This window comes from Canis aureus, chromosome 13 (genome assembly GCF_053574225.1).
Source record: "Canis aureus isolate CA01 chromosome 13, VMU_Caureus_v.1.0, whole genome shotgun sequence".
NCBI classification, from domain to species: Eukaryota; Metazoa; Chordata; class Mammalia; order Carnivora; family Canidae; genus Canis; species Canis aureus.
The window spans coordinates 50,383,889-50,397,941 of NC_135623.1; the positions used below are offsets into that span (position 1 = coordinate 50,383,889).

At 35.3% G+C, this 14,053-nt stretch overlaps 1 protein-coding gene across 13 annotated transcripts in view; it reads right to left on the reverse strand.

Moving 5' to 3' along the window:
• Positions 1–14,053, reverse strand: part of ANAPC10 (anaphase promoting complex subunit 10) — a 279,601-nt gene that overhangs the window by 256,436 nt on the left and 9,112 nt on the right. For all 13 annotated transcript variants that reach the window (XR_013350913.1, XR_013350912.1, XR_013350911.1 and 10 more), the window contains one exon: positions 5,184–5,274. Coding sequence is in view for 8 of the 13 variants with exons in the window: in XM_077846174.1 (XP_077702300.1) it covers positions 5,184–5,274 (91 nt within the window). In the remaining 5 variants the exon portion in view is untranslated. The remainder of the gene's footprint in view (positions 1–5,183; positions 5,275–14,053) is intronic.

A 14,053-nucleotide genomic window follows, 5' to 3' on the forward strand; every position in this document is an offset into this window, starting at 1 on the left:
ATTACAGCTAGGATGGAATGTTTTAATTTCTAGTCTGTTTTGCTACTTGAAATGAACAGAGAACTGTATATATTACCCAAAACTGTCATACCTATTTCCCACAGGAAAGGGAAAGAACTTGCCCCGAATTAAAAAGAACAATGAGGTATAAAAGTAAATGCTACTTTGTTATTATACACTTCAGGTCTATCCTGACACATCAATAACACATACCAATTATTTCTAAAATCTACATGCTCAACTAGCCAAGAAACTGCTACAGGATATACGTTGCTTATTTTCTCTGTGAAGGGAAGAATATCTAAGGAGTCAAATATTCTGTTTCATCTTAACAAAATACAGTTTACCCTTGAACAACATGAGTTTGAATTGCACAGGTCCACTCATACTCAGGTTTTTTCAATAAATACAGTACAGTATTGAAAATGTTCTTTTCCTTATGATTTTCTTAATAACAGTTTCTTTTTTCTAGTCTACTTTATTTTAAGAATACAGGGTAAAATACATATACATAGTATGTTTTAATTATTTATGTTATCAATAAGGATTCTAGTCAACACAGTAGGCTATTAGTAATTAAGTTTTTGGGGATTCAAAAGTTACAGGTAGATTTTCAACCATGAAGGGGAGCCCCTGACTCCTTTCGCTGTTCAAGGGTCAACTGCATAAAGTCCAAACTGAACCTCTTTCAAGCTTATTTGTAATATAATTTTCAAAACACAAAGTCCTTTCCTTACTACATAATAGACTCACGAACACACATACAGAAAGCAAATGGAAGAAAGCTGAACATGGAGCTTACGTAACAGAGTTTTAAGAGTCAGTTCCTAAGAGATAAAAAAAAAAAAGGCATCCAATCCTAAATTACATCATATATTTTAGTCATAATCTTTGACAAATTCCTAATATTTCCTTTAATTTTTTTCATTCATAATTCAATGTGTAGTTGACTGGAAAAGTCCCAATAAATATCTGGTTGAGGTTAACAATTTCAAATATAGTTACAATTGCCTTAAATTATTAATAAGCTGTGCTCACTTTGGCAGCACATATACTAAATTATTAATAAGCTTAGTACCTATTATTTTGTTAATGTCTAAATTTTTTCACCATAAAAAAAATAGAGAGGACCAAGCAAAATGGGATATTGGAGCCTGTTCAAAGTGAGGAGTGCATTCACATGGGGGAAGGAAGGAAGTATAGTACGGCCCATGTGGAAGTGAGCAGAACTTCTGAAGAGGAAAGCGGCTACACATGGGGAATGGGGTGTTTGAGCCTGAGTAGAGTGATGAAGACATCCACACTACAAGGTGACCCAATGTGGCATATAAAAGCCTGTGTGGAATGTGAAGTCAGCCCCATTGTAAGGTAGCCTATTATGGAGTATCAAGCCCAAAGAGGGATAAGAGCACATATGCGCACCATACAGTGAGGTTCTAGAGCCAAGAAGGGTTAGAAAGTTGGCCTGGCATGCAACATCAAAGTCCAAGTGGACTGAAGAGAACATCCACACAAGGGAGTGACTGATGTAAGGTGTCAGATCCCAGACCAGGAGAAAAAGGTTATCTACAAATAGGGAAGAGCATATAGAGTGAAAAGACAACAGCACAGGATAGGTTGAGAGCCTAGGTGGGGTAAAGGGGCATCTGTGGAGGGGAGGGAACTATGAGAGAACTGGAACACTGGTTACATACTGGGGAATTAATGAAGTAAGTAGGAAGGATAAGAGAACCAACCAGGTTCTCATTCATGAAAGGGCTTATGAATAGAAAGAAAAAAAAAGAGAATAAACCCTGTTCACTCTGGACTGTAACTGGAAGTGTTGGAATGAATTTATGATTTTTGTATATGTATGAAGACAGAGAAATAAATACTGATGTAAATATGTTTATATATGTATGTGTTACATACATATATCCCCTTACTAAGAAGGCTTAGAAACAGCAATATCACACAGCAATGAGCATATCCAATACAAGACATGGTATATTGGGTTTGCTCAATACACTAAGCTGGTTTCTTTCTTTTTTCATTTTTTTTTGTTTTGTTTGAGGGCTTTTTTTTTAGATTTAATTCTTTGAGAGAGAGAGAATGGGGGAGGGGGAAGCAGAGGGAGAGAAACTCAAGCAGACTCCCCACTGAGCAGGGAGCCCAATATGGGGCTCGATGTCTCAACCAAGACCATGACCTGAGATGAAATCAAGAGTCAGGTGCTTAACTGAGACACCCCAATACCCCCGCAAAATCTGGTTCTAACTACTATTCTCCACTAAAATACACCTGATTTTAGAGAAATGGGGCACAGAATCTTTTGCCAGAACAGAAGAAATTGCTCAAATAATCAATAGAGACTGTCAAAACGTAATAGCATCAACTGGAGGGGACTCCCACTGGCCAAATCTGAGGCAATTTGAGCACTGACACAAACGATGATAGTAATAGATTTAAAACAGGTGAATAAAAACAGTAAACTTTGAGCACATGCTGATAGCAATAATTTTGAATAAAATGAAAGAATCTTTTCAGTGGAGAAGTTTAATAGATATAGATACTACCGTAATAGAAGTAAACACTCATCAGTCAAGGGACAAAATAAAAATCATGTACCTCAAGTATTAAGATGCAATGACAAGGACAGAACATCACTTCTGTGCTACTTCTCCTAAAGATGTAGAACCTGAAGTTACTCATGAAGATCAAAGAAACCCAAATTAAGGGACATTCTTTAAAATAACTGGCCTATAATCTTCAAAAGTGCTGAGTCAAATAAAGAGTGAAGAAATGTTCCATATTAAAAAGAGAGTAAAGAGAAGGGACAACCAAATTCAACCTGTGATTCAACTTCACTGCTACAATTGGTAGAACAGGAATGGGGTTGTAAAATTAAACGTATCACTGTTAATTTCCTAAGGATGTATTGTTGTTATATAGAAGAAGGTCTTTATTTATAGGAATGACATATGAAAGCATTCTGGAGAGTTGAGACATACATTGCCAATGTAGTCTGAAACAATTGTGGGAGGGAGGGATTGTAATGCATTTAGAACTTTTAAGTGTGAGATTGTTTTAAAATTCTTAATCAGTTTCCCTTTTTCTAAAACATTTGTTTTCAAAATGTGTTTGTCAAAGCCTTAGGCTTCCCTAGTTAGGGCAAAGGCTAAGTTAAGCAGGGAGGGCCTTAAGTTCCTGACTGTTTTAATAAGCTTAGTTGAGAAACAGCTGAATACTAACTACAGACAGTTCTTTAAGTCCAGACTGCTAGATCACATCCAGGCTCTATAACTGCATGGATTGTGACCTGGATAAGCTAATCTTTCTAAATTTTAGTTTTTTCATCTATAAAATGAGAAAAATGATAGTACCTACATCTTACTAAAGATGTTTTGAGGATCATTTAAAAATGATATATATTAACAACTATTAAATATTAAACTTTTAATGAGATAATACAATACCTGATACTTTTAATGCTCTATAAATATAACATATTTTTATTATTAATTCTTCAATACATTGGCCTTCTGTATAAAATTGCATTTCCTAAAAAGAAAAAATCCTAAAAATAAATAAATAAATAAAAATAAATAAAATTAAAAAATAAAATTAAAAAAAGAAAAATTAAAAAAAAAGAAAAAATCCTGCCATTCTAATATAATACAATTAAATTAAGACACTCATTGTACCAGCTTTGATAGCCTTTGTTGTCATGGAAAAGAAATTTACCCTACCCAGTATAATGGTTAAAAGCACAGGCTCTCTGGTCAGAGTGCTTGTGTTCAGATGCAATGCTACCAGTTATTTCCTGTGTGATCTTGGGCAAGTTACTTAATTTATATAGGTCTGCTTCTGAGACTATTTTAAAAAGGATAAAAATAGCTGTAAAGGTTAAATGAAATGAACAGATAACACATTTTAGCCAAGTATCTGATGTTTTAAGTCTTTAAATACTAGGTGCTGTTTTTATTTCTGGTAAATACATATTTAATACATAAGGACAAGAATTGGCATACTATGACCCACTGGGTAAACTATGCCACCAACTACTTTTTTTAAGACAAAGTTTAATTATAATAACTAAATTTAGCCAGTGTACATTGCCTATAGCTGCTTTTATGCTATAATGGCCCTAGTAGTTGCAATAGAGACCAAATAGCTCAGAAAGCAAAAATGGTTAATTTCTGACTTTTCCATAAGAAATGTGCTGATCTGTACCATCAGTGAGAAAAACAAACTAAAGGGGCATCTTGCTGGCTCATGTGAGTCTTGATCAACCTGGGGTTGCAGGTTTAAGCCCCACATTGGGTGCAGAGATAACTTAAAAATAAAATCTTTTTTTAAAAAGAAAAGAAAAAAACTAAAAATACAATGCTGGAAAATGTTAAAATAGATGATATAACTATTTATATAATCTACAGATACATGTATATTTATATAATAGAGGATTTCCATGGGGCAGGATAACCAAGTTAGCTGTTTTCCACCTATCTCAATACACTCAAAGCAATTGAAAAACATATGGCCATGTTCCTTTCCCCAAGAAAGTAAGCATTTCAAAACTGAAAATGTCCTTAAAGGTTTTAAGTTAAGACAATTTTTTTCCAATGGAAATACAAATTTGAGAATTACATGAATAGACTATACATAAAGGACATACTGTTATCACTCCAGATGTAGTTAAAGCAATACGTTAAGGCATTGCTTTGGGTCATAAGCAGAGCATATTTTTCTGAGATAAATCATCTTGAAAAGTATATTTAAGACATCTCTATGTAGGGCCACCTGGGTGGCCCAGTGGCTGAGCATCTGCCTTCAGCTCTGCGCATGATCCCAGAGTTCCGGGATCAAGTCCCACATTGGGGGACTTGCCTGGAGCCTGCTTCTCCCTCTGCCTGTGTCTGCCTCTCTCTCTCTCTCTCTGTCTGTCTCTCATGAACAAATAAAATCTTTAAAAAAAAAATCTCTATGTAAAAGGAACTGTGTAAAATACTATAAAGAATTCACAAAGATAAGATGAGTAAACTTAAAACAATCTACATGAGTAGAAAAATAATCTCAAGGCTTATAAAAACCAGAGTTAAGTGCATTTTACTATAATTTCTATATTTCTTTAAATTTTATATAAATAAAATAGGTTACTTTGTCCACTTAACCTACACAAATCAAAAAATACAAAAATGTATTACCTGAATTGGATGTTTACTAAATGAGGTTGGGAGCCATCTGACTGCCAATAAGTTTCAAGATTATCATCCCGTAACTGATCCACTCCAAATCCTAGAACACAAGTGACAGTAAGTTCTCATGAAAAGCAAAGAGTTATATATTCCAAATATAAAATTACCATCCACATTTGTCCAGAAAATGTGATCAACAGGATAGTCAGTATTGTAAAATTTAAATTAACTAGAATTCTTCCATCCTCTTCACCAGACCTCAACTCTTAGAATATCACCTGCACACGCAAAAGTTTCTATTAGGGCCAAAGCATTCTTGGGTGTGAGCTTTAACTTTTAAAGAATGTCTAAATATAGTCTGATGATAGCACGTAGGGTTTTTAAAAATACTTTCTTTAGAGCAGCCCAGGTGGATCAGCGGTTTAGCGCCGCCTTCAGCCCAGGGTGTGATCCTGGAGACCCGGGATCCAGTCCCACATCGAACTCCCTGCATGAAGACTGCTTTTCCCTCTGCCTGTGTCTCTGCCTCTCTCTCTCTCTCTCTGTCTCTCATGAGTAAATAAATAAAATCTTTAAAAATTTTTTTCTTTAAGATTTTATTTATTTATTCATGAAAAACACACAGAGAGAGGCAGAGACACAGGCAAAGGGAGAAGCAGGGTCCCCAAAAGGAGCCCGATACAGGATTCGATCCCAGGACCCCAGCATCACGACCCAAACCAAAGGTAGACACTCAACCACTGAGCCATCCAGGTGCCCCAAGATAGCATGTAGTTTTTTACACTTTCTACAAAGTGGTAATAAGAATGATCCTCATGTCCTGCAAAATCTGATTTTATTAAGTTCAATATGCCACATATCTTTCTTGTGACAATAAAAAGGACAATGTAGAAATATTTTCAAAAGTCATATAAATTTTGAAATCAAGTGTTTCTGATCAAGATTCTGATTAATAAAAATTTAAATTTGCTCAGAATTTCATATCATCTAGCCATTCTACAGAACTGAAGTAAAGCTACCCAGTATTGTTTTTTCTTGATTAAAATCATAATAATGGGGATCCCTGGGTGGCGCAGCAGTTTGGCGCCTGCCTTTGGCCCAGGGCGCGATCCTGGAGACCTGGGATCGAATCCCACGTCGAGCTCCCGGTGCATGGAGCCTGCTTCTCCCTCTGCCTATGTCTCTGCCTCTCTCTCTCTGTGTGTTACTATCATACATAAATAAGAATTTTAAAAAATATTTTAAAAAAATCATAATAATGCATACCAATTATAGAAATAATTAATGGTAAAGTATAGATTTCTCAAAAATATTTAAGACAAATAAATCTAATTCACATTTAAAATTTTTCACTAGTATTATATTCATTATGGATCAAATTCAAAAGATAGAAAAAAAAGAACATTGTGGAAAGTCTCTATCCCTCCCCCAACTATCTGGTTTCCTTCTCCAAATATAATCAATGTTATCATTTTTTTACATACTCTTTCACAGATATTGTACACATATACAAACAAATATATATATATATACACACACACATATATATATCTCGTTTTTTCCATTCTACACAAATAATGGCATACGATACAGTTTTATACTTTGCATTTATGTTTCACTTAATGTATCTGCAAGTTTCTTCCATTCAGTAATAATAATTAATAATAATAGCAGCAAACACATATCACATTTACTATGTGCCAGACATTCTAAGTATTCTACATGATATCATGTTAATATTTACTTAACTCATATAATAACTCCGTTAACATAAATAGCCCCCACATTTTTTAAAGGCTATACAGTATCTCACTATCTAGAAATATAATTATTTAACAAAACCCCTACAGGAAAAAAAGACCCTATAGGACATTTAGGTTATTACCAATGTCTTCCTGTACAACACTGCAGTAAACATCCACCTATCTTTAATTTTTAAATGCACATTAGTATTTCTGGAGGATAGATTTCTAGGAATAGAACCCTGGGTCATTAAAATTTTAACTTGATGAATATTGCCAAATTCTCCTCCAAAATGCATTCTCACCAATATTGTACAAAAACATCTATTCCTCTACATAACTAGTAAATATTGGGGTATTCTGAAATCTTTACACAAAATGTTGAAGACTTAAAGACATTAAATATCTATTTAATAAGCTTTTATATTGATTAAATACTGAAATCATTTTGGATATACTGAGACAAATTAATTAGGAAAATTGTATTTTTTTAATTTTAATATGGGTACTAGATAATTTTAAATTACATATGTGGTTTGCATTAATTTCTGTTGGACAGCTCTGCTCTGTACTCATGCTAAAATGCAATCATTCTTTCAAGTATTTACTAATGTGATAGGTGAAAAATTATATTTCAAACTTTCATTGATCATTTATATTTTTTCTCATAGAATATACCTATTCATAATTTCATATATTTTCATTGCATTTTGGTCTTTTCATCGATTTGTAACCCTTTTCCTATTAATAGATATTACGCCTATATTTGTTCCATATGATCCAAATATGCTCTCCCCAGTCTGAGATGTGTATCTTAAATCTGCACATGCTGCCTTTACAGTATATACTAACTAGTGAATAAGAGAAGTTTTCCAAGAGAAGATAATCTTTGCATTGAATTCTGAAGTACTAATAGGAGTTGGCTAAGTAAAGAGGTAGAAGAGCAAGGTTAAAGAGCATTCAGTAGGGACGCCTGGGTGGCTCAGCGGTCGAGCGTCTGCCTTCGGCTCAGAGCATGATCCTGGAGTCCTGGGATCGAGTCGCACATCGGGCTCCCTGCATGGAGCCTGCTTCTCCCTCTGCCTATGTCTGTGCCTCTCTCTCTGTCTCTCATGAATAAATAAATCTTTAAAAAAAAAAAAGAGCATTCAGTAAATAGAAAAACATGCAATGGCATGGGAAAACAGAAGTGGAATCTGTAGGAAACAACAGCAGATCTTTTTGGAAGCTAAGGCTACAACTTTGTATTGAATCAGGAAATAAGCCAGAGACATATGAAAGGAGTCATATCATATAGACTCTAGTGCACTAAGATACGAAGTATAAATTACCTTGAAAAATATGACAACCTACTGAAGAATTTTTAGTAGGGAAGTCATATGATTAGGCAATAATCAGATTAAGACCTTTAGACAGGTTCTTCAGTGCCAGGAAGGGACAAATGATGATAGTCTGAATTCAGACAGTGACCAAGATATATGCTCAAAAAACAGCTTTCTATTGCCCCAAAGAAAATCTTAAAATACAAAAACTGAGCTCTCCATTACTCACTCTGTAACTCTTAGATCTGTGCTGTACAATATGGCAGCTACTAGCCATATGTGGCTACTGAACACTTGAAATAAGGCTAGTTCAACTTGAGATTTGCTATACATATTGGTTTTTGAAGACTAGTAAGAAATCCAAAATATTTCATTAATAATAAGTCTACTGATTTGGATTAAAAACATACTATTATAATTAATTTAACCAATTTATCCTTTTTAATGTATCTACTACAAAAATTTTAGTTACACATGCCACTTGCATTATACTTCTATTGGACAGTACTTCGACTAGGCTGCTATTCTTTCTTTATACATTATTCGAAGGCTAATCCAGAATATTTATTTCTGCAAGTTATAAGATAAAAAGTTGTTTTGCCACCAATATAAAGAGTTCTTAAGTTTTAAATCCCTTTTTCTTCTTACCAGTTTATGAGTTTGCTAAAAGAAGATAATTAAGAACTTCACAACTAAATATTCTATTGATTAAAAGACTTTTGTCACTTACTATTGTAACTAGCTATGTAACTACTGTGACTATTATAACTAGCTATTTGTCTAGTTTTTCTTTCTCATTTAACAATTTTATATGTGTGTGAGCTCAAAGAATTTCAAAAAATGGTGTTTGTTCTTAACAAGCAAAATAAAAACTAAACAAAAAACTTACAAGAATAAGAGATGTCCTGTAACTCAAGATAATCATTTTAAGTTTTTTTCTAAGATACTGCTTGTGAAACTATAGCAATACAACTAAGGAGGTGCAATCTCTGCAATCTCGTCAATGACCAGTCTTAACACCTCTGGAGTGCTAAGTATGATTATCAGCTTCTACTTCTTCAAAATATGTCTCACAAACAGAACATTTTATAAACATCTGTTTATGTGCCAATGCCATGACTCCTAGAGTAAGCTTCTTTTCCAAAGCTTCCCACTCAGTATTATACCTCAATTCTTTTAGTCCAAACAAAAGAACTACAAGACAGATCTGTGATAAGTGCTTTAACAGGTCCCATGATAATGCACACAAATGATATTTAAAAAAATGTAGATAATGACTGATTCTTAAGGAAGTGGTTCTCGCCTTATGGTCCCCGGATCAGCAGTATCATTGTCATCTGGGAACTTGTTAGGAATTCTAGACCTACTATGTCAGAAGCTTCCAGAGTTAACTCCTCTGAGAATCTGTATTTTAATAAATCCTATAGGTAATGCTGATGCATCCTAAAATTTTAGAACTACTATTTAATGGAAAGTCTTCTCAACCTAAGCACTAGTGATAGTGTGCACTGGATAATTCTTTTGGGGGCAGGGGGTGTCCTATGCATTACAGGATATTTAGCAGCATCTCTGGCCTCTATCTGCCAGTTGCCAGTCACAATCCTCCCCATGCCAGCAGTTATATCAAAAAACCTCTGCAGACATTACCAGATGTCTCCTTTGAGGCAAAATCATCCCCAGGTGAGAACTATTGCTCTAAGGAAAAGAAAACCAGCATTCACCTATGGTTACTGTTTAATAAATATCCATTCTTCTCTACCCATCCTCCAAGGGAAGAAAATATTCTGCACTCCAGTTATATTGGAGCTTAATCATGACTTGTTTTGGTCAACAAAATGTAAATGAATATGACACATGGGGTTTAATTTAATTTTAAAGATTCTATTTATTTATTTATTTAAGAGAAAAAGAAGGGGGGGGGGGAGACAGAGAGAATGAGTTGAGGGAGGAGGAGAGGGGAAGAGAGGGACAAGGAGACTCCAAACCAAGCTTGGAGCCCAAAGCAGGGCTCAACCCAGGGCCCTGAGATCATGACTTGAGCTGAAACCAAGAGCCAAACACTCAATTGATCAAGTCACCCTGGCACCCCCAAACAGAGGTTTTAAGTGTGCCTGCAGGTCTTCTTTGGCCTTTTAAATATTGGCACCCCAGTAACACATCATGCCTGAACACATGGAGCAAGCCTGGGCCCAACTCCTAAACTAGAGCCAAGCCACAGCCAAACAAGAAATAAGTTTTGTTATAATATGCCACTGAGAGATAATGGTTGTTTGTTATACACCATTAGTGCAGCAAGAGCTGACTAACACAACATCAGTAGAGGAGATACATTTAACTAGCCCAGCTTAGATTGCCCTTAGGAGTAAAACAGCCATCATCCTGTTTTACTTTTTTACTTCTAAAGCAAACATACCTTTTTTTTTTTTTTTTTAAGAGTTTATTTATTGGGGCACCTGGGTGGCTTGGATGATTAAGCATCTGCCTTCACCTCAGGTCGTGATCTCCAGGTCCTGAGATCAAGCCCCATGTCAGGCTCCTGGCTGAGCAGGTAGCCTGCTTCTCCCTCTGCCTCTGCCTCTGCCTCTCCCCCTGCTCATGTGCGTGTGCTCTCTCTCTCTGTCTCAAATGAATAAATTTTTAAAAAATCTTTTTAAAAAGTTTATTTATTTATTCATGAGAGACACACAGAGAGAGGCAGAGACACAGGCAGAGGGAGAAGTAGGCTCCCTGCAAGGAGCCTGATGTGGGTCTCGATCCCGGAACTCCAGGATCACACCCTGAGCCAAAGGCAGATGCTCAACCACTGAGCCAACCAGGCATCCCAACAAGCATATCTTTTAACACAAAACCCTTCACATTTGCTAAGGCACTAGTATAATTAGGGCATATATCTTGACTCTGAAGACACAAAGATAGAGAACACACAGTCTCTGTGGAGGAGTTCATCTATCTAATACATAATCTATGCTATTTACATTTAGACTAATTAAAAATAAATAAAATTTAAAATTTGATTCCTCAGTAACATTAGTCACATTTAAAAGTACTCAATAGCTACACCTAGCTAGCAGCTACCTCACTGTACAGTCCCAATGTTCTACTGGCCAGCACTGAGGGACTTAAGTAGATAAATTACAATATAAAGTGTTAAATGCTATAACAAAGAGATGAAGAAAAAAACCCCACAAACATATGAAGGCTAGGGCCACCTGGGTGGCTCAGTGGTTGAGCGTCTGCCTTCAGCTCAGGTCGTGATCCTGGAGTTCTGAGATTGAGTCCCACATCAGGCTCCCTATAGGGAGCCTGCTTCTCCCTCTGCCTGTGTCTCTGCCTCCTTTCTATGTCCCTCATGAATAAATAAATAAAATCTTAAAAAAAAAAAAAAGTGAAGGCTAAGCAACATGCTACTAAACCACCAATAAGTCAAAAAAGAAATCAGAGAGGAAACCAAAATATACCTAGAGACAAATGAAAATGGAAACATAGTAGTTCAAAATATGTGAGACGCAGCAACAGCAGTTCTAAAAGGGACCTTTATAGAGATACAGGCTTGCCTCAAGAAACACGAAAAGTCTCAAATAGCTAAAGTTAAACTTAAAGGAAATTTAAAAAGAACAATAAAGTTAGTAGAAGGAAAAAAATAATAAAGAGCAGAGCAGAAATAAATGAAATATACTTTAAAAAAAACCACAAAGATTAATAAAACTAAGAGCTGTTTCTCTAAAAAGATAAACAAAATTGACATTTAGTAAGGCTCATCAAAAGGGGGTGCCCTAGGTGGCTCAGTTAAGCATTTGACTTGTGATTTCAGCTCAAGTCAAGATCTCACAGGTCATGGGATCAAGCCCCACATCAGGCTTCACACTCAGTGGGGAGTCTGCTTGGGATTCTGTCTCTGCCTCTCTCTCTGCCCCTCCTCCCACTCATGCACTCTCTCTCTTTTTTTAAAATTTTTTTTATTGGAGTTCAATTTGCCAACATATAGCATAACACCCAGTGCTCATCCTGCCAAGTGCCCCCCTCACTCTCTCTCTCTCTAAAATAAATAATTCTTTTAAAAAAGAGAGAGAAAGAGGACTCAAATAAAACCAGAAATGAAAGAAGTAACAACGGATACCACAGAAATAGAAAGGATTATAAGAAACTACTATTAAAAATTATATGCCAACAAACTGGACAACCTGGAAGAAATAGATAAAATTTCTAAAAACATATATCACAGAAATATAAAGGATTATAAGAAACTACTATTAAAAATTATATGCTAACAAATTGGACAACCTGGAAGAAATAGATAAAATTTCTAAAAACATATAATCTTCTGAGACTGAATCAGGAGGAAATAGAAAATCTGAATATACTTATGACAAGTAATGAAAGGCCAGCATTACACTGAAACCAGACAAAAACACTACATACACACACACACACACACACACACACACACACACAATTATGGGCCAATATCCCTGATGAATACTGATGCAAAAATCCTCAACAAAATTTTAGCAAATGGAATTCAACAATACATTAAAAGGATCATTAACCACAATGAACTGAGATTTACTGCAGGGATACAAGGATGGTTTAATATCCACAAATCAATCAACATGATATACCACATTAACAAAATGGATAAAATAAATAATCAGCTCAATAAATGAAGAAAAAGCAATTGATGAAGTAAAACGTCCATTCATGATAAAAACTCTCAACAAAGTGAGTTTACAGGGAACATACTTCAACATAATAAAGGCTATATATGAAAAACCGGTAGCTAACATCATATTCAATGGTAAAAAACTGAAAACTTTTCCTCTAAGACCAAGAACAAGACAAGGATGTCCACACTCACTTTATTCAATGTAATACTGAAGTCCTAGTTGCATCAACCAAATAAGAAAAAGAAATAAAAGGCATCCCAAAAACTGGTGAGGAAGAAGTAAAACTCTCACCCTTCAAAGATGACATGATGGTATATATAGAAAACCTTAAAGACTCTGCCAAAAACTATTAGACCTAATAAAAGATTTCAGTAAAGTTGCAGGATGTAAAATTAGTAAACAAATCTGTTGCCTTCCTATACACTAATAACAAAGTAGCAGAAAGAGGAATTAAGAAAATAATCCAGGGCCGCCTGAGTGGCATAGGCAATTAAACAAGAGATGCTTGGCTTTGGCTCAGTTCAAGATCTCAGGGTGATGAGATCAAGCCTCAGGCTCTGTCTGATTGAGATTCTCTCTTCCTCTCCCTCTGCCCCTCTCACTTATGCTTCTCTAAAATAAAAAATAAATAAATAAATAAATCTAAAAAAAAAAGAAAAAATAATCCAGTTATATGAAAAAGAATAAAATACCTAGAAATAAATTTAATCAAAACGTAAAAGACCTGTAATCTGAAAACGGTAAGATATTAATAAAAGAAACTGAAAATGATAGAAGCAAATAGAAAAATATATCATGTTCACAGATTGGAAAAATTAATATTGTTAAAATGTCCATACTTCCCAAAGCAATCTACACAGTCAGTGTAATTCCTATCAAAAAACTAATAATATTTTTCACAACTAGAACAAATAATCTTAAAATTTGTATGAAATCACAAAAGAGGGCAGCCCTGGTGGCTCAGCAGTTTAGCACCGCCTTCAGCCCAGGGTGTGATCCTGGAGACCCGGGATCGAGGCCCACATCAGGCTCCCTGCATGGAGCCTGCTTCTCCCTCTGCCTGTGTCTCTGCCTCTCTCTGTGTGTGTCTCTCGTGAATAAATAAATAAAATCTTTAAAAAAAAAAAATCACAAAAGAACCTGAATGGCCA